The following is a 21,310-nucleotide window of genomic DNA, read 5'->3' as shown; positions in this document are numbered from 1 at the left end:
TCATTGGTTTAAAACAACAGCTGCGCCCGCCCATAAAACTCCAGTGTTCCAATCAAACGCCACCTCCATTCAACAGCAAGCAATTCAACAGCAGTCATTGGGTTAAAACAATAGCTGGACCCGCCCAGAAAATACCAGCCAACCAATCAGACCCCGCCCTCATTCAGCAGGCTCGAGAGGTGGGCAGAGAACGCGCAAAATTTGAAAGTTGACCGGAAACAACGTTGGCCGAGAGGAAAATAGTGTGCTCTCTAGCACGTCAATGTTTCTCTATGTATTAAAAGTCTAGTTACCTGCATGGCAATCTGGTGAGTAATGTTATACCATATTGTTTTGTCTCTGTAAATATATCCGAACGATACTCTTGCGTGTCGCATTAACGTTTTGTCTGTTAGCGATGTTAGACAAAGCTAGCCAACGTTAACTTAGCATGCTAACGGGACGCTTTGTTGACATCTGTTGACAGATTATTTCCGTGGTCTTGCCTGAACCGCATACTACTGAATGTCATTAACAAACTAACGTATTATATTTAAGTAAACCTCGACCTACTTTGTTTAATTTGCACAGGTTATCTGCTGTCAAGAAGCCATGTTGAAGTTCAAATATGTGAGTCAGGGAAGCCTGAAAACGCTGCCATCGTCTGCGGAGCCCATCACCTGCCGCAGCTCACGACTCAATCAGGTGTTTCAGGTAAAGCAATGTGTCCTTTAGGTGTCCCAATTCTGCCAACAGTATATGTGTATCGCCTCAAATACTTTGGACAGTTCGAAATCAGCAACATCAACTGTCAGTAGCTGACTTCCTCTTCCTGTGTTTATGTATTGTCCTCAGGGCCGAGTCAGCCTGTGTGGGCAGCAGGGAGGATGCACTGTAGGTCGGGAAGAGTTTCTGGAGGCGCTGCTGCTTCTGTACCAAGAGTGCACCGCCCCAGAACTTATGAAGATACATCATGTGGCAAACTTTGTCAAGAAGTGTAAGCATATAATTTGCACATGTGTAAAATGTCTTTGTTTGATATTTGTGGCCATTCCAATTTTTTCTCCACGACATTGCTTGACTTTTTTCAGTATTTAGCTCTACTTTAAGGCACATCTGATTATTTTGTATACCTCCATTTACAGTTGCTGTTTTGCATACCATGATGCTCTTATTCTGTTTCTAGTTCACCATTTTCACATCATAATATCAAATCATCCCAAAAAATGATCACTTAAATCTGATTCCACAGTCAGCAAATACAGGCCAGAGAACCATTATTGGCATGTTGATATCAAGACCAGCCAGATTTTTGGAGAACTTATTTAAGAACTGTACCAGCATGTAACTGTATATGTAGTTGTTTCACCTCATTCCGTAGAGTTTATAGGTGTAAACCTCTATGTGTTTCTTGTGTGTGTCTTCTGAAACAGTTTCTGAAGTGGTCTCCGAGCTGCAGGACCTGCAGCCTTGTCTTAATGATTTTGAAGTGCGTGCAGTGGTGGGTCGTGGTCACTTCGCCGAAGTCCAAGTGGTCAGGGAGAAGGCCACTGGGGATGTCTGTGCCCTGAAAGTCATGAAGAAGACAGTGTTACGCACTCAAGAAAATGTAAGGTTCATATTGAGCTGACTATACTTTAGCAGTAGAATAAAGAAAATACCTTTTAGAAAGGTCACTGGCATTTTTTTTTGTTTGTTTTGTTGCAGCTTTTCCACATCCTAGGTCCTCTATATGGATGACATTGTTATATGTGACAGTAGGAAAAACTCAGGGGAAAGTAATAGATTAAAGGGCTGCTAAATTCAATTTAGTGGCTTCAGTTTCATGGTCCTGGTACTCTGCATGCTGGCTCACTGTCACATTGTCATGGCTTGCTTGGACATGAAGCCATTGTTAATGTTGTTAGTAACACCTGTGCTTTCCCTGCTGTGACAAATCAAAATGTCTGCGGTGGCCTATTTTTTCTGAGCATTTCTTTCAACCACTATCAAAAGCTGAAGCCAGGCTCAGTTGCTGCAGGAGTTATGATTTGGGAATTGTAAAGGTTCAGAATTGACTTTAGACACGTTTCATATAACCATGACATGGACATTCAAATGAACGAAGGATTTAAAAAATATGTATATAATATTGACACTGTCAAATACTGACTACAAAACTGTGCTGTTTATCACCATATAAACATGAATAATGATTAGAAAGTAGTCAAGAAGAAGAGCATGTGCACAACTTCAGTTGTAGGACACATAAAAGTGTTATGCAAGTGTAGTGATTTTAATTTTTGCATTCATTTTTTGGTATATCAGCCATCATGGTGTCCCAAAGTTGCAGTCTGTAAAAGGCCCACTGGAGGGTGTTGTAGGGTTAAATACAACAGAGCAAATGTGGGCACATTATTCCACAGCTGTGCACTCTGGCATGTGACTAATAGAGCAGATCTGAGTCAGAATAGTACATGAGCTGTGACATGATTCTTGAGTGAGCAATACAATGAGCAACTTGTCTGAACAAGAAATGTTTTGCTCATGCCACCTGTAATTACTTAACATAATTCTAAATGGCAACCCATCTAGCAAGCTGAACTGAAACCAGGAAAGGAGAGCAGCAATCGTTATCACCCAACAGTGTAATATGTGCATTAAGGTGTCCTACGATTTAACTGAATAGCCCTGCAAGTTTAGAATACATTTAAACCCCATTAAAGTGCTCAAGATGGTAGCCTGATATATGGCTGATATGTTAATCATAGTAACAATTGCAGCTATGCTATTGCGTTCTAATACATATTCCTTTTCAATTCTTCTCTAGGTGGTTTTTCATGAGGAAGAGCGGAGGATCCTGGCTCTGAACAGCAGTCCCTGGCTCCCACAGCTTCTCCATGCCTTCCAGGATAAAGAACATGTCTACCTGGTGAGGCTGCAGGTTTTCTCTCTTCTCTTGAGGATGGAAAAAAATCACTATTTTACATAAATATGTCCTCAACAGAAGAATCTCCCTTTTGAATGCTTTCAAAGAATACTTTGATTTTGGGTGTCTACATGGTGCCTGTCTCTTTAAGGCCCCCACCTCCCACAAAGCCTGCTCTGATTGGTCAGCTCTCATGGGCCTGAGTAGAAACTGCACACTATGTTTTCACATATACTCCAGTTGTATTATTGCAGAGACATCTGTGCTGGGGGCATGAGCTTCTGTATATCAGCTGTGTGCATGTCTCTGTGGATTGAACATTTTAATACATTCACAGTATTTATGTAGCACATCAACAACTGTTAACTGTTTTAATTGCAGATTTCTATGTTGTCTGAAAGATCTGGAGTCATTCACATCACCAGCAATAGCCCCATATATGATAATATGGTTTAACATTGTTGTGGCAGATTGAATTAATGTAAATGATGTTATTTTATAGGTGTGGTGACTTTCACAGAGAATAACATATTATAAAGTGAGCTGTTTTGAATTATAACTTTTCTATGAGTTGTTGGGGTACTCACATAAAATCTTCAGTCCCACTGAGATTAAATCTGTGTGGCAGAAATGGGATAGAACAGTTGTAGAAGCTGTCAGCAGCACCCTGAACTAATTCCAATAGAGTGAAACTAGATTATATTGTAATAACAATGCAGGAGACAGACAAACCTTTGAGTCTCTCTGAAGACAATGAAGTTAATCTTTGTGTAGTGGTTTCAAGACAAATCTCCTCTCAGTGGAGAATGTTTTTTGCTGTGTACTTTGTGTTGGTTGACAGTTACTTGAGTCAAAGAACACTCCTCCATTTTGGCTTTGTGATCTACATATGATTCATATATTCTCCCAGCATTTTGGGAGACATCATAGTTTGCCATCATAACCACAGTTACATCTTAAGAGAACAATAGTCGGTGCATTTTGCTGGACTCAAAAACTAGAAGCCCAGACTGATCTCTTTCATAAGGGAAAAAAATCCCCCAAGACTGCAGTTGCTGGGCCCAGCTATTGCTCAAATGAAATCTTGAATGTGTGTAGGTTGCCAGCTTCTACATGCAGTGTCTTGATTTCTATGTTTTTTAAAGTGTTTTATTCAGGGTGCAGCATAGCCTATTTTTATATGAAGCAGTGTGTATGACTGTAATCAACTGTGTACTGTATCCGGTTTCTTTCACAGTTATGCTTTCCATAATGTGACTAATGGGACAGGTGGATCAGTCAGAATTGTATGTGAGATGTTAAGGGGGGGGAATCTGAAGTGAGCATTGAAGGGAAAAGCTTAAGGTGTAGGAGAAATGCTTTGAAGTTTGGAGGTAGTAATTTTCTTTCAGAGGGGGGGATTCACCTTCCAGCAATTTCAAAGTTGTGTTATCATGTTAGCATCATGTTAGCTTGCAGGCTAGCCAAGAGGACTGCCAAGCGTCACCAGGGTTTTGTTCAGATTAACAACATTATTCAGTGCTGGCAACTCCTCCGAATGGGGCCTCTGAGTTGCTGAGTGCAGTCTTTGAGCCTGGCTGTGATTTAGTAGCTTACTGCAACTAAAATCACAATGCCACAATCCAGAGACTTAGGCAGTCAGAAAAATATGTCAGTCAAGAGAGCTAGCTGTTTCAAAATGCAAACAGTAAAACACCCTCTGGATCACTTGATGTGCTTATCGTGGGTATAAAGAATTAATAGGTGATCCTCACATCTGACTGTAGTTATTTCTTATCTTCAGCCATTACGCGCAGTGTCAATTTTGTCCTCACAGAGTGTCCATTGTAATCATCTTGAAGGCTCTTGTTCTCTCTGATGACTTATTAGACTTTCTTAGGGTGTAAGAAAAAGCATGCGGTATACTGCCCTTTGTTTTTCTTTCACTCCCCCTCTCCTCATACCTCCCATAATGCCCCCTGCATGTGTGTCTCCATCCTTCCTCCTCCTCTCTTTTCACTCCCCCTCTGTCTCACCCTGCTCCCTAACTGAGCATGGAGGAAAATACAAAGCATCCATCTTTATCCGTGTGTCAGAGAGGCACCCAGTCTCCCTGTTGCTAGGTAACACTGGAGAATGCTCCCCTTCATTCAGATTCGCCGACCATTCATGCACCGGGGGCTCTCGCCTGTTATGGCTGCCACCATATAGCTCAAATCAGCCTGACCAATGGCTTTCATCTCAGCATGCAGACAGCAGAAAAGAGAACCTGAGTCAAACATGACTGAGGTTGATTTGTTTTTTCAAACTTTTAAGATTTAAGCTTATTAGGTTTTCCTGGTTTTTTTTTGTTGTTGTTGTTGTTGAGGCATGTTGTTTTGACTGTAAACATGTCTTTTTTTGCCTGTGTCTCATACAAGGCTATTGCAGTTATTATTGGTTTATTTTTAGCTTTTCAAGACCACTCCTTTGACTGCAGTATCATAGATAAATCTGCAATAGTTACATCCTGTGTTACATAACAAGAATCTATAATGAGGAGAACCACCCTATAAGCTTAAGCTGAATAGAGCTTTGATGTACGCTCAGACACGTGCTCCCACACTTGTTGCTTTGATTTTCATTCTAAATATAGGCCTATTTATAGACATTCATAAATCTTTAAACGGCATGTTCATCTTAATCTCATTCAAATTCCAAGTGCTAGCCATAGTTTTACCCTGTCAGTTTCTGACTGCGCGCAAATGTGTCTTCAGGCAATGGAGTACTTGCCAGGCGGCGACTTGATGTCCTTGCTAAACCGATACGAGGATCAGTTCGATGAGTCCATGGCTCAGTTCTATTTGGCCGAGCTGGTAGAGGCCATTCATGCAGTCCACCAGCTGGGCTATGTCCACAGGTAAGAGACCAGCCACAGATAAAGGACTGATGTTTCAAGGCTTTGAGGAAAAAACGCAATTAAGGAAAGAGAGCCAAAGAGCTGAAGTTGGTCCAGGTGCTCATACATAGCCCAGTCATGGTATACACTTTTTGTTTGGCAATGTTTTATTTATGTAATATTTTAAGTCAGCAAAAATGATTAGTCATGTACATACATTGGAATGTCACTAAGATACATACAGTAAGATAGATTTGTACAATAATGCAATTAATGTGACAGGCCTACTCTTAGATCTTTCTTTGATTTGCATTTTTGCTTTCACTTTGAAGGCCAAAAACTCTTAAAGGTGCATTATCTGATAGTTGTTCTCACTGCACCACTCGCTCAAATTATAAGCCTATTTTGCTCTGTTTGTCAACATGAATGTATGGCTTTAAAGTACATCTCAAACTCATCTTAACTCTTAGAACTGCAATTCTTTGCACCAAGGCCTCTATCTCTGTTTATAGACCTGTAAAAGTGCACATAGTGCACCTTTAACTCAAGAAAACATTAAGTAGACATGAGAAATGTAGCACTGCAATTCAACCTGGAGCAATGTGTGTGATGTTATGTAACATCAAAAGCGTTGCTGAAGTTTACAAATGTATTCTGTTATCACCAGAGCGTCAGACACATTACAGTGCTTAGGCGACAAACAGCTCTGTAAAAGCACTATCAAATCCGTTCTAAACTATACACTTGCAGAGATGTCAAACCAGAGAACGTTCTCATCGATCGCACTGGTCACATTAAGCTGGCAGACTTCGGATCAGCTGCCAGGCTCAACACCAACAAAACAGTAAGTAGATTACAGAGTTTGTTCTTTGTATTAACTTCAGGATGCTTGAAGGTGACATCATCGTGTTTTATTGATGTTTTTCCAGGTGGCAGCGCCCACAGTGCCTGTTGGGACCCAGGACTTCCTCTCCCCTGAGGTCCTAGCAGCCATGAACGGGGGCTCTCACAACACCTACGGCGTTGAGTGTGACTGGTGGTCCCTTGGAGTTATAGCGTATGAGATGATTTATGCCAGGTCACCTTTTTCTGGTGGCACTTCCACCAACACAATCCACAACATACTAAACTTTCAGGTACCCATCTCTAACTGTACTGAGATGAATTACAGCTTGTGATCTGCAATAGTCCGTATGAATGAAGAACCGTCTACTGACACTCCCATTCCTAGTATTCTCAATGGAAATATGCAGTCTGATTTAGTCATATCTGATCAGTCTATGCATTATGTAATGAATCCTTGTTCATGTTGTTTGCCGCCAGCGTTATCTTAAGTTTCCGGAGGAGCCGCGGGCCAGTAAGCAGTTTGTAGATCTGCTGCAGAAACTGCTGTGTGGAGCCAAAGAGCGACTGGGTTTCCAGGGACTCCGCTGTCACTCTTTCTTCTCCAGTGTAGACTGGAACAACTTAAGACAAGGTGAGGAGTTTTCCTCTACCTTAAGACTCTGTTCTTCTGTCTTTCCTGTGAAAATGCTCAGTTTGCCTTGAAATGGCACTGTGGCGCTGTTATCACATTACTGGACAGGTGATGTATGACTAGCTGTCAAATATTAATGTTGTTTATAATACACATAAGTGTACTGTGTGCGTGCAGTTGCACATAGACTAAAAACAGCATTTGCATTGCCAGTGGTGTTGTCGGTAGTAAAATAATGAGATTCTGTCTGCCGTTGGCAGTAGGCCAGCTCTTTCCTGAGGAGGAGAATGGGAGGGAGGCAGAGACGAGAAGCGCGGCAGACAGAATAAAGATCTGCAACTCATCTGCTTCTCAACAGACGCAGCACAAATCTTTTTACGCCAGTGACAGCAGACACACTCTCTGTGGCGAAAATACATGTGCGTTTGTTGGACGTCATTGTTGCCATTTGATCTGAGACTGAATGACAGAGTTTGACATTGTCACCTGACCAGCTATGGGAAAACAAACCCTCACTAACGTTCACATTAATGGACATTTTCAGTGAAGCACAGTCACATTAAAGTACCGCAGCTCTACAGTGCCTGTTCAAACGTATAGCTGCAGGGGTGGTGAGTGTTTTTTTTTTTTTTTTTGCTGTGCAGAGTACCTCGTATCTTTTAGATGAATAAACCGTCCTTTCTGTGAATCTGAAGTAATTATCAAACATTGCTATGCCGGTCAGTTCTTCTGAGCTGTTTTCTGCTCGTAATGTCACAATGAACACTGAATATTTAGTCAAATAAATCGTCACTGTTATCAGCAGACTATGATACAGAGCTTTCTAGTGCCTGCATTTATTGAACAGAAGATTTATTAATCCTCCCCTCTCCCCTGAATGTTAATTGTTTTAATTCATTGTCTTTGAGTAATAAATATAAATGCAATACAAAAAAGAGACTCACAGGCATGGATGTTTGTATTAAAAATGCAGAATTGATTTATTGATAATTGGACACAGATAGAGCTTTATGCTTCAGCTTTGGCTCCAGCTGATTAGCTTGCTCTGCTGCAGTGAGGGAGAGTGAGCAAGCATGTGTATATGAGAGAGAGAAGGAGAGAAAGAGGGAGGGAGGGAGGGACACAGAGGCAGCATGTGCATCAACGCGCGACTTACCGCACTCTAGGCTCCCACCACTCTCCTCCGTTCCTCCTCCCTTCCTTTCTCTCCCTTTTCTCCTTGTTGTGTTTTTTTTTTATTTTTTCCATTTTATTTTTGCTACTTTGTGCGCCAGTGCTTCCTTTTCTTCCCCTTGCCCTCTCTTACTTCCTCCTCTCATCCTTTCTCCTGCAGTTCTCCCGCCTTTTGTTCCTGCGTTGCACGCTGAAGATGACACCTCTAATTTTGAGGAGCCGGAGCAGGCAGCCCCCCGGCAAGCCTCAGCAGCCCAGCGAGGAGCTCTGCCAGCGGGCTTCCAGGGCCAGGATCTGCCCTTTCTAGGCTGGTTCTTCAGCAGAGCATTGACAACATTGGCCAAAACTGAGTAAGTGCTACCTGTTTACTAGGCATTGTTTGCCTTTTTTCCCCTCTGTAACGCAGAGACCTCCTGCATTCATCTCTCTAACACACCTTTGTTGGTTAAGCACCCCATGATACCATTGGCCGCTTTTCTGCCATAATATAACATATTCCAGGTAGCCTTGTTCCAAGTGACCTAGTGTTGTGCCCCGGGCAGTTGGTGTTGTGTCCCTGTCATTAATGTTGTGCCTGTTGGGTCCACAATGGGTTTAGCCGTATGCTGTGTCAGACAGGGGAGTGAGGGAGGGGAGGGATCTCCCTGTTCTCTGCTGCTCTCTCCTTCTGGTTCCTGATTATGTTCTTGTGGGGGGGGGGGGTCACACGCAGTTGATCCGATGCATAGATGGATCAAATGAATGGACCGGAGGATGTGAGCTGGCATTATCTTGCCATGGTCGCTGATTGGTATGCGGCTGAGTGTGTCAATGAGGGTTTGCTGAGCGGTGGAACCCCAGACAGAGACACACTCCCACCCTTGCTGCTGTTATTGTGCTTTTCTCTGTTACTGTGCAACACAATGGGCTTCTGACTTTTATAGCATGGGTTTTGGGACTGTAATTATCCCTAATGGTGTTTGGCTTCTTAACCTCTGATAATAATGCAAGAGGATGGGTTTCATTTCTTATAGCCCCATGGCAGTGCTCTTGCAGGTTAATGGTCCTGGAGACTGCGGATCATGACAGCAGCAGCAGCAACAGAAAGGGAAGAAAAAGCGTTAGCAGATTAGACAGGGAAAAGGATGAGAGCTCAGATTGGGGGAGAGAATCTATTTCTATGGTTACTACCGTGATGTTTTTTTCTCCCAGTCCCCACCCCCATCTTTACCCGTCTCATCTCCTCCTCTTTTTTTTTTCTTCCTCTTCTAATGTCTCTGTCCCTTGCTGTTACACCATCAGTCATCTGCTCATGGTTTTTAACTGGAGCCAGTCATTTTCTTTTTGCTGCATTTGATTAAGAGGAGCTCAGAGCTCATAGAATGTGTCAAATCTGTGCGTGGGCGCATGCATATGCGTGTACACATTCTTCATTACGAACCCCAAAAAAGGTAAGAGAACTGAATGAATCCAGAGCCACTGACAATGATTTGCTAATCATTTGTTTTGGAGGTTTCCATTCCGTGTGAACTCGTCTAATTCCTCATTTGTAAAACCAAACAACAAAATCCCCTTAACAGCTTGCCTCAAATTTATAAGGAGCTGTCTGCCGTTTACTGTCAGAAAAACATCTTCGCAAGGTGGCTTCAACGAGGGATCGTAAACTTCTGCTTTCTTACCTCCTCAATTCTCTTGGATGAATTTGATGTTAGACACTTGACATGAAGATTTTTGATTGTTAGCTTTTAAAAAAAATCTGTTTTGGTTTATTTTATCTGTTTATTTGTTTATTTTCCAAATTGTGAGTATATCTATAGTTAGATGGTCAGTCAAGAGCAGGATGTCTTGGCATATACTATATTCATGAATGAATACAGCCAGATGGCCACAGTATTGATATTCATGTTCCCCTGAGGATGATTCCTAATGATTCGGGTGACAAACTTACTTTTCATCAGTTGCCATCATCTAGTCAGCATTGCACCAATGCAGGGTATCTCATTGACCAATGACCCAATGTTCAAGTAATTGACCTAGGACTGTCGCTGTCTTTGGAGGATGTACTTTATGTTTTATATTGACCCTCTCACAAGTATTTTATAAGGCAGAAATCTTCATATGAACACAAGAAACAAACAAATCTGAATTACCAAATTGCTGCTGCTGTTGATGCCTGTTAAGGCTCCACAGCAGATAGATTTTTTTACTCGTCAACAACACACATCCTAATTAATCATAATTAATAAGGTTACCTGCATGCAGGACTATGTTTCAGTTGTGACATCTGAGATGGTACATTAAAAGGTCTGTGTATGTATTAGAGAGGTAACTTTGTACTAGACCAATCTTGAACAAGTTTACATTTTTCACTGTGTTATCTTGGATTGAGATTACCCCATCTTCTTTGGAAACCATTTCTTATAATATACTAATCAACTCTATGTGGGCCACTGTGTTCCAGATTTTGATTTGAGCAGACCTGAGGAGATTTGATTATTGGTTCCTCCAGCATTGTTTTTTGAGGGGTTTTTTCTTGGTGATTTTTACTTTCTCTTAAATGACTGATGGTTCTCATTGCATTCATTGTGTTGTCTCTTCTGTTGTGTGTTTGTCTGCATTTTCTTCAGCTTGTGCGTTATTGTGTGAATATATGTGTTCTTTTCTGTTTCTTTACCTGATCAGTGCGGCAGAGCCTTTAACTTGCATCCTTTCCCTGAATCCCTCGTCTCTTTGATTCTCTTCAATAATGCAGTCTGCACTGGCTACTCATTTATTTTCCCTCCACAGTACAACGACGTGACAACTATCACATTTCCCAGTCAGGGAAGTACTGGCCAGGCTTTTTTTCTCTCATGAAAAATATTTATTTTATATTTTGGCTCTGTGGTTGTTAGAGCAGTACAAATATGACCCTGACCATATTCAACACAATGTTTATATCCACTGTGATTTTCAATTGAAAGCATACATAAAAAAAATAAAAAAAAGCGAGTGAGGGGAAACAGAAGAAGAAGGCGAGGAAGAGATCCATCCTCCCTCCATACTCCATACTACATATTTAAATTCACCACTGTCTTTGACAGTTTTAAGAAAAACACAAATTAATGGACGAATCATACAACTGAATGTATTAAAAACTCAACTGGGAACATTTAAATTGTCATATTATCTGTACAGTAGCCCCCCAAAACTGTTCAGCTCAGCACTGGAGAACTTAATTAATTTTTATGTCTAACATAAATTTTTAATTGGCAGATTCAGCTAAATTTGCCTTTTCATTTAGATTCCTGTGAAAAGAATCTTCAGGGGGTCGCTGTTTTGTCATTGATATGAGCCGTGTGTGTGTGTGTGTTTCTGTACACTATCTCCATATATACTGTATATCCATACTGTCAATGTGCGTGTGTATGTCAGGGGAATGTTTCTCGATGCTGAGGCGAAGGGAGCAGTGCTCGCTTTCGTGATTATTTTTAACACTGTGACTCAGACTGAGTCAACTTTATTAAAGATCCCAATGCGGTATTTGTGAACTCATTCATACGGAGCCATTCATTTATTTACAGGACTTCTGTTTTTGTCCGTTCTCTGGTCAAGAGAAAAGTAAAAAATTACTTTGTGCTCTAAATTATAAAGAATGAAAACAAAATAGGACATCACCTTACATAAACAAGAAAAATGAGTGCATCAGACTCACAACAGACCAACCCCAAGCAAAAGCATAGCCCAAATTCTCCTGTCACATTATTTTGTCAGGCAAACTGCAGTTATTCCCAGGTCTGCACTGCTGTTTTGCTCATGTGGTCTGTTTATGTACCACGATGAATAAAATATTGTCTGCTCTTCCTCACTTCAAAAAATACTGTCGAATGTTATCCAAATTGTTGTCAGTTTTCTTATTGTTATGACAAGATTGTCTTCAGAGGACTTTTCTTTGAAAAGGACACAGTATTCAATACTTATCTTTATGCTCTCAGTGTCTGTTGCTCATTTATGATGTGTGGGTGTTGTGTCTGCATTTCAGCCAGCTTAATTACAACTACAATACTGTCAAGGCTCGCTGTTACATGATGCGGCACGATGAAGTGATCACATACCCTCTTTATGTTCAACTGATATGATTTGGGATATTTTTGAGTGTTTTACACAGACATTCTTATATGTCTTCATGTATGCTTTTATAAACTCCATTCGCTTACAATTGGTGATACATCTGTCTAGACAGTCTAAGTGAGAAGCAGTGGTAGGTCACACAACAGATGCATCATGTTTACTTTGATGTTTGCTATGTAAATGAGGTGTGTATTGTTTACGTTTGGCTGAAACAGAACTTAACACCTCTCTATTTATATATGTTCTCAGGTCAGTCTCTGCAGGCCTCAACTCTCCTGCTAAGACCAACTCCATGGAAAAGAAGCTGCACGTTAAAAGCAGAGAATTACAAGAAACTCAAGACAAATGTCACAAGGTGAGGGTGAACCTTTTATGCCTTTTTGTGTGCTTTTTGTTTTATGTTTCAGTAATTAATTTCTAGCCTTTATGACAAACCCATCATTCTTATTTTCAGTTGCAAGCCAGACAGAAACTTTGAAACTGTATTGTTGGATATCCATATTGTAGAACTTTGTTTTGCGCAAAAAATGGTTCCATCATGGGTTTTATTACCAGACGTCCTGAGTTTATTTTGGCTGGGTGGCTTAACAGGGATCAAGCAGGCTTCTGGTGCTTCTGTAAGAAGCCAAGTTAATTATGTTGTTTGTACAACATTACAACAATCTTTTTGTGTGAAGGCTTCTGATTTGGGTGAAAACAGGGTCAAAGAAATCGGTATTAATCAGAATATGTGGCTGATGATTATGTCTCTTCATTTCTGCTGCAGTAAGGTAGAAGATGTTGCATAAAACCTCTAAATATTGTTCAGTTAATTTGCAAATAAACTAACTATTGCGTGCTCTCTGGACCTAGATGGAGCAGGAGATCTCCAGGTTCCAGCGTAAAATGACTGACCTGGAGTCAGTGCTCCACCAGAAGGATGTGGAGCTTAAGGCGTCTGAGACTCAGAGGAGCATCCTGGAGCAAGACCTCGCCACCTACATTACAGAGTGCAGTGTGAGTCATAATAACAACTCTGTCCGCATGTGTGCAGAATGTAAAGGAATGGGTTGTTTTTCACATTGGTTTTGTCGCAGTCCTCGACACCTCAAAAATCAGTATTGATTTGAATGAACAGCAGCCTTGAGTTTGTGTGCACATATGTGTTTGCAGAGCTTGAAGCGAAGCTTGGAGGAGGCACGTGTGGAGGTCTCCAGAGAGGATGACAAGGCCATGCAGCTGCTGCACGACATCCGCGAACAGAGCAACAAGCTGCAGGAAATTAAAGAGCAAGTATGTAAATCTTCTCATTGGTACGATCCTTCGTCTCCTCCCACTCATCAGGATAATGATGTGGTGCACTTGGAGATTTTTTATAAACACTTCAAGATATTTATGGTTAAAAAATATTCAGTGAAAGGGAGGAAATGCCTGCATATTACATTTGCAAAGCCTGGTTATATTTTAGAAGATTCCTCCACTTTCCGCAGTATCATGTTTATGCCATTATAGCTGATAAGTAAGTACCAGAAGCAAGAGAGATTATACGTTACTCGGTGTGGCCCTGCTTCACAGGCAGGGCTTCCCCACTGAGGACTCCCTTGTCCTCCACACTCATAAAGGTCGTCCCTGCAGATGGCATCCCTGCAAGGTAGAAAAGTGCAGGAGACATTACTCAAGAGATTCAGCCACTCCTCCCAGGGGACAGACAACACTGATTTTTTGATAAAAAACAATATTTCTGATTTGTGAAAACACAAATTAAAGTTGAACTCTGGGCTTTAACAGACACAACACATCATGCCTCATTAACAAGTTCATTGTTCACTGGACTAAAATCAGTGCACAGGAAGTGAACAATCAAAGCCTAAAGAGTTTTCCACCATCAGTCTAACATTTCCTAGACATTAGCATTTATTTTCCTTTCACTTGTAGTCTACGTTGTGCATAGTTACCAACTACACCTTTAAAGTTGTAATCCTTGAGTTGCTATCTTAAGTTTTGACTCTTTTGGTGATAAATAGTAATTACTGCAGTGCACTGCAGTTTCTATAGAACTGCATCACAAAATAGTGTCAGCACATCAGTGAAGTATATCTTTGTGTAGCATTGGCAGCAATCGTTGCCTGTCCTAAAAGCTCTGTTCATCTGTTAGAGCTGTGCCAAACAAATTCCTATTGCTGTTGTTTCCTGTCAAAATAAAAAACCTTTTTTTTTATTTTTTTAACAGCACTTCTGAAAGTTGGCATATGGTAAAACATTTTAAAATGTCATGACTTGTTGTGTCCTCAAAAAACTGTTGAAAACTAAGCAGTTTGCTTTTGCTGTGAAAGAAAAATACGTTTTCCAAGAAAATGAAAACTGCTCTTCTCACTTAGATGACAACAGTAATTTGCCTCCAGCTTGTACAAAATGAGTGTGATCACAGCCCGAAGTCCTTTGGCAGGTTTTGAAATGTCAATTATATGCAACCAGCACTCACATGTTCATGAATATACAGTTGATGTTCAGAGAGAGGTTTCTCTCCCATATCGATGATCACTGTGCTCTCTCAGGAGTACCATGCCCAGCTGGAGGAGATGCAGGTGACCATCAGGCAGCTGGAGGAGGACCTGTCAGCTGCCCGACGCCGCAGCGACCTCTACGAATCCGAACTTAGAGACTCCAGAAATACAAGTGAGGAACTCAAAAGGAAAGCTGTGGAGTACCAGCAGAGAATCCAGAAGGTATGTTTGTGCCAGTGATGCTCGTTGGTCAATCAGTGCTAATGCAGATATTTGTCAAGTAACTCTATGCTTTGAGCAGTTGTAAATGTACCAACTCAAAACATCAAAATCAGCCGGATAAAATATATATTCTGTAACTATAAATGTGGGCCACAACTGTGCATTAAACTACATTACAATGGGGGAAAATACCTAATGCTGAGAGAGAAAAGGTTCATTTGTGTTTTGTTATTTGACTCCTTCCCTTGTTTAGGCTACCTTCACAAGTTGTTGCTTAAAAGAGCCAAGTAAACAGTCTGCAATCATAGAAATGATGCTTTCCTTCCCTTTTTGGTTTGTTTTGCCATGTTTGATAAAAGTGGATTCTATCAACTCAGCAAAATATAAAATTGCAGACCACTTAGGTAATGTGATAGATTACAGACTTCCAGTAAATGCCAAATATTTTTCTTGTAAAACACATTATATTTGATACTACCACAGATTGTGCTTGTTGCTGCCTCAAAGTGACCTGAGAATATTTGATATTCATTCTCAGCCTAAAAATAATCTATTTATGTGCAATTTATCAAAGCCACTTATTTAAAGATTCTTCAAAAAGCAAAAATAACTTTAGCCCAAGTAAAATCTTAAGCTATTTGAGAACACTGCTGTCAACAGTATAAGTTGATGTCTACACAAATTGTGGCCTAAACAGCCTCATTTGAGATGGTTTAGTTGGTTTGGAAACCCTCTAAATGCCCCCATGTTAGATGGGTTCTGGACCCATCTGACTGGGAGGAGACCTGAGAGCCAGGACATGCTGCTGTAGTGATTACATCTGTTTCTTGGCCTGGATACTGTTGGGGAACTTTCAGGATGAACAAGAAGAAAAGGCGCTGCCAGTGCCACTGTGCTTGCCCCTTTGCCACTGGACAATACTTTATTGATCAGTCTCTCCACTACATGCCAATTATTTTTCAGGCTAAAGAGCAAGGCAAAGCCGAGGTGGAGGAGCTTCTCTCCAAACTAGAGAAGGTAACAAATCAGGCTTTTCAGATTAATCTGCATGCTTGGAGCTGCACTTTCTTGACTGAGTTCACTGTGCTTTGTTTTTTCAGACCAATTCGGAGCAGCAGGTGAAAATTCAGGAGCTCCAGGACAAACTGTGCAAGGTGAATTAATTGTTGACTTAGTTACTATCATTATAATAAGAAAGCATTTATTTAAAGGATGATCAGGTTATTATTTGTTCTTTAAGCAAAGTGAATGCTTTGTATTTGTCGTGTCTCCTTTAGTCTGAAAATCAGATCAACAGAGCTTATTTATATACAGAATTGAGCATGTTTTCACAATCTCTGCAGCTTGCTGTAGTTCTCAGTTCATTCCCTAGAGAAGCTTTTATTTTCAGTGTCTCTGTGGGTAAGAATTGCCCAAGCATATCAAGACATGCGTCTGGAGAGCCTCTTACAGCCTTTGACCTCCTGACCTCCTCCAGGCTGTAAAAGCGAGCACAGAAGCCACTGAGCTGCTGCAGAATGTCCGGCAGGCCAAAGAGCGTCTGGAACGAGACCTGGAGCGCTTGCGGGGCAAAACCGACTCTAGTGACACTTTAAAACGCCGCCTGAGAGAGACAGAGGTACCAGAGTAAACTCACAGTGTTTAATCATGCAAGAATGTTAAACAATGCTGCCTTGTTGGATAAATATGATATCCAGATACAAGTCACTCATTTTTGTGTGGTTGGTCTTATATTAATGTTTTTGTTGTGTAAGCAGGAGGGCAGGAAGACCCTGGAAAACCAGGTAAAAAGGTTGGAGATGGTCGAGCGGAGGGAGAATAAGCTGAAAGATGACATTCAGACCAAATCCCAGCAGATCCAGCAGATGGCTGAAAAGATCCTGGTGAGAGAGCTACAGATAAGGCTTGCTAATGCTCTAGCCCCCTCAGCCACTAATTTGACCCCCCTACCCACCCTTCTTCATTCATCCAGCCCTCTCCCAGTCTATCCTCATCAGTTATCTCAGAGTGCACATGTACACACCGCTTACACTTCTCTTTAGAGAGCTCCCTGCTGGCTTAGTCCTCACACATTGCTGCTAGTCTTTACATATATGAATTTTAACATACACGTAATCTTGCCAGCGTCAGCATGAGCAGGCGCCGCAACAGCCGACTTTTGGATTACCAGCTTTTCCATGCAAGTTTCTTCATTTCTTTTTATTCAAATGTATTTGATGTTAGAGTAAAATTAGAAATTTTGAGTTATGATTTTTTATTTTTTTTTTTTGATTCATGACTATCATTTTAGACATGTCCAGTTATATTTATAATGTTATTTCCTACAGGAACTGGAGGAAAACCTGCGGGATGCCCAGTCGACGGCCCAGAGGATGGAAACCCAGCTGGTTCAAAAGGAGAGGCTTTTTGAAGACAAAATCAAGGTGGGCCATCCTTCAAATTTTCATGTTATTGAAAACTGTTTACATCTAAGAATGAAGCCTTCTTACAACCTCCCTACATCTGTTAGACAATACATTGTCCCAGAAGTAATTCTGATAAATGCTTTTATCATCATTCTAAGTTCACCTTTACAAAGAGAAATTTTTATTTGTTACATGTGAAAGAAGTATTTATATAAACTAAACAAATACAACATAATAAAATAAAAATACACAACCACAATGAATAGATAAATTGAATTCTAGGGTTCTGGTAATATAAATTGCAGGCAGTAATGAGGCCATCCACATACTGTATATCAATAAGATGTGTAGGATAAATAGATAGCATATTTATTATCACAGGCCTATCTGAGAGTGTTCATATATACAGTAAGCGTAGTAGTTTCTTGTCAGTCCTGCTGGTGTTGTGGTGTCATATGAGTCAGAGCTGTCACGTTTCAAAGTGAAATTCTACACCATGCTAATTACTGCTTCCAAACCAGATTGTACATTTACAACCATGTCAGTGTGATTTCTTTTTTTTTTTCTTTCCTTTTTTTTTTTTTAATGTTTGCTTTATCAAATAGCCAGTAACGGAAGTTTGAATTTGTCAAATTAACATTGGCAAATGTAACATTTTGTGGTTCTGTCTGATCAAGGTTCTAGAGGCTCAGATGAAAGTAGACATCGCCGACAAGGAGAGCCTGGAGGCCAGAAGGGCCCAGCAGGAGGAGGAGTCCAGGGAGAACTGCAAACTCATCAGTGAACAGAAAGCAGTAAGGAAACAGAGCAGGCCTTTAAAAAAAAAAAAAAAAATAGATCCACTCAGGCATTCATTGTTTTAAAGTATTATATACAGCTAGATTGTAAATAATAGTCTGATTTTTAGGGTTAGTTAGTTCCCCATTGCAAAATTCCAGTGTACTGTTATATACTGTTTTGATTAAAGTTGTTGACATACGTTTCATTCTCCTCTGAATTAATTATCAGAATTTGACAACCGGACTCCATCAATGTTTTCTTGTTTCTTTGCACCATAATTTGTTATAGTGGTTCAAATGTATTGGAATATACAGTTGGATTAAATTGCAGTATACTTGATGTTGCACTGTAAAGCCTGGGCTCAAGTCCTAATCTGGTTAATGTGGTAGAATTTAGGCAGTTAAGAAGCTTTTAGAGCCAGTCATCTGACATTGACAGTAGAAGATTCAGGCAACACCTTAATGGACTCTAATAGGATTTCACTGCAGCACAAAATTCTGTTTCCTATGGGGGAAAAAAAGTGCTGCTGTGCACCATGGTTCATGAGGATTTGGATATCAATCAAAAGGGGATATATAATGTATCTGAGCCTGTTTGTTGAGATGTGATTTTCCACCATGTTGTTTTGACTCCCTGCAGACCATTAACGCTATGGATTCGAAGATGAAGAACCTGGAGCAGCGCATCGCTGAGCTGTCAGAGGCTAACAAGCTGGCTGCTAACAGCAGCATCTACACCCAGAAGAATATGTGAGTTAACTAGACCTCTTGTCCACACTGTGCTTTTATGAGTGCCCCCCACCCACACTGAATGTCTCCTCGAGCCTCCAATTGCTTCATTAGTGTGTGCTTAAATCTTTGTGCACCATGGCTCATCTGTCTCCCTTGTGTGTAAACTTTGTACCATCCCTTAGGTTAAATCAGCCATAATCGGTGTTTAATTTTAATAATATAACAACAAAATCGAATGAGAATGTGAAAACAGTGTGGCAATATCAAATGAATGATAACCTGAACCAACTCTAAGATTTAGCCGTCCGTAAGTTTTTTTTTACTCTCTTTGCTGACATTGCATAGTTTCCTGTTGCAGTAAGCAGCTCTTTTGAGCAAAGATGCTTTAATTTCCCACAGTACAACCTGCTCAGCAATGAACGCTGACACAGTTAGCCTCTAGCTAACTAGCTAAAGGAATTTAAAGGGGTTGGTAAGAAAGCAAAATGAAGCTGAATGACAGTGATATTGGACTTTTATTCTGCCATGGTGCTCCAACTGCTGGATGAGCAAATGGGGGGGGAAATGGCAGCACTTTTTTGATTATTTAGTGTTTTGTGAAACTTTGTAGTTGTCATTTTAACTTTCATTTGGTTGATTTGTGCTCTGTAGAAGTCTTTGACTGTATGTGTCTTTTTAAATGTTAAATCACCTTCTGTAGTGCTTGTGTTATTCGCAGACTTGCCATTCAAACACTAGTTTGCAGTAGGCATTCTTAATTTATATGAGCAGTTACGCTGGGACACTTTAAATTTGGGAAGTGGGAAGTTCCAACTTGGAAATATCATTTTCCACCATATATACATACAATGCATCTTCAACTAATCTTAGCCTAGACATATACATGTTGAATTAATTTTAACATACTCATGTTGGCAAAAAGTAAATGTTGTCACCTCACTTAATTTACTTTTTTGTTTACTGCATGAATGAATTAGCTGCAATTCATCAGTTGAATTATTGGCTAAATTACTAATTTGTATCCTATATAAACCTCTAATCTAAAAACTGTAGCTGTTTTCATAGCACTTATTCAGCATTTAAAAGTTGAATAAATGGAATGACATTTGCAGCAGTTTTGAAAGATGCCTGCTTCTAAATAGGCATCTTTGTGTGTATTTCTGTCAGGAAAGCCCAGGAGGAGATGATCTCAGAGCTTCGGCAGCAAAAGTTCTATTTGGAGTCTCAGGCGGGCAAGCTTGAGGCCCAGAATGCCAAACTAGAGGAGCATCTGGAGAAGATGAGTCAACAGGAGCAGACCAAGAGGACCAGGCTGATGGAGCTTGAAAGTCGGCTGCGGGAGGTGAGGCAACAGGAATCAGAGACACGGCTCCAAATCTGTTAGCTCAAGATTAAGTAATTCACTTTAACCAGCTCATGGTGTAGCCTTTCATTATTAACATCCACAAAAAGGATTAAGGCTGCCGATCAGTTAGCAAGCTCTGATCCCTTTTAGATAAACAGCTAATTAAATACTGTAGGTCTGTAATTGCACCTCCACAAAATTGCCATTGGGCCTGTACACATGAGTAAATGCACACACAGCGAACCGGTGTAATTTGGTATAAAGGAAGTAGTTCCCACATGAAGCTGCCCACAACACGGTCTGTGGATTATCTTGAGTATCTGAGTCATGATTTCTGGACATTGCTGTTGAGTGATTCAAATACATGTTTTTGGAGCCTTGAGCAACACAAGTCGAGTGCCATCTAGTTCCATTATATTTGAGAGAAGACAGACATCTCTACAGCTGATATCTCACATCAAAACAAAGATGAATAAATATCACTTTTGGTAAGATGAAATATATTTTGATCCTGGGGTGACCGATCCCTCTAAAGTTAATTAAAGAAAAAATGAAAAGTGGTTGTTAGATGGTTGACACTCACCTATGAATACTTGATAATACATTAAACTAAATTGGAGCTTTTAAAGTGCATAATGTTGCTCCACCTCTTGGTGAAATGCACCACAAAATCCATTAGCTAATACGGGCATGCAGTGTGAACTAAAAACGAGACGTTTTGACATAATTGAGAACCACAGTGCCCTCTTTCTCCCACTGGAGAGCTCTCACCCTCCTGGCCTGCTGTCTGCCGATGTGACTGGTGGACAGCCTGCTGACTGGATGTCATATCTCTACCTCCACACTCTCTTCCCCACTGAG

The 21,310-nt window shown here is 40.6% G+C and overlaps 1 protein-coding gene across 5 annotated transcripts in view; it reads left to right on the top strand.

Moving 5' to 3' along the window:
* The first annotated feature begins 163 nt into the window (after positions 1-163).
* cita (citron rho-interacting serine/threonine kinase a) overlaps positions 164-21,310 on the top strand; it is a 40,920-nt gene continuing 19,773 nt past the window's right edge. For 2 of the 5 annotated variants that reach the window (XM_037101504.1, XM_037101502.1), the window contains exons 1-22: positions 164-308; positions 571-693; positions 835-976; positions 1,413-1,588; positions 2,789-2,890; positions 5,623-5,765; positions 6,495-6,588; positions 6,674-6,880; positions 7,068-7,221; positions 8,555-8,744; positions 12,733-12,838; positions 13,336-13,479; positions 13,636-13,755; positions 15,018-15,188; positions 16,152-16,205; positions 16,289-16,342; positions 16,666-16,806; positions 16,946-17,071; positions 17,516-17,611; positions 18,271-18,387; positions 19,013-19,122; positions 20,272-20,446. In XM_037101504.1, the coding sequence (XP_036957399.1) occupies positions 592-693; positions 835-976; positions 1,413-1,588; positions 2,789-2,890; positions 5,623-5,765; positions 6,495-6,588; positions 6,674-6,880; positions 7,068-7,221; positions 8,555-8,744; positions 12,733-12,838; positions 13,336-13,479; positions 13,636-13,755; positions 15,018-15,188; positions 16,152-16,205; positions 16,289-16,342; positions 16,666-16,806; positions 16,946-17,071; positions 17,516-17,611; positions 18,271-18,387; positions 19,013-19,122; positions 20,272-20,446 (2,724 nt within the window). In that variant the 5' untranslated portion in view covers positions 164-308; positions 571-591. Of the gene's footprint in view, positions 309-570; positions 694-834; positions 977-1,412; positions 1,589-2,788; positions 2,891-5,622; positions 5,766-6,494; positions 6,589-6,673; positions 6,881-7,067; positions 7,222-8,554; positions 8,745-12,732; positions 12,839-13,335; positions 13,480-13,635; positions 13,756-15,017; positions 15,189-16,151; positions 16,206-16,288; positions 16,343-16,665; positions 16,807-16,942; positions 17,072-17,515; positions 17,612-18,270; positions 18,388-19,012; positions 19,123-20,271; positions 20,447-21,310 lie in introns of those variants that run through there. The other 3 variants (XM_037101503.1, XM_037101506.1, XM_037101501.1) reach the window with 2 other exon arrangements.

This window comes from Acanthopagrus latus, chromosome 6 (assembly GCF_904848185.1).
Source record: "Acanthopagrus latus isolate v.2019 chromosome 6, fAcaLat1.1, whole genome shotgun sequence".
In the NCBI taxonomy this organism is placed as follows: domain Eukaryota; kingdom Metazoa; phylum Chordata; class Actinopteri; order Spariformes; family Sparidae; genus Acanthopagrus; species Acanthopagrus latus.
The sequence above is the reverse complement of the archived record's forward strand: the minus strand, read 5'-3'. Positions and strand labels throughout refer to the sequence as shown.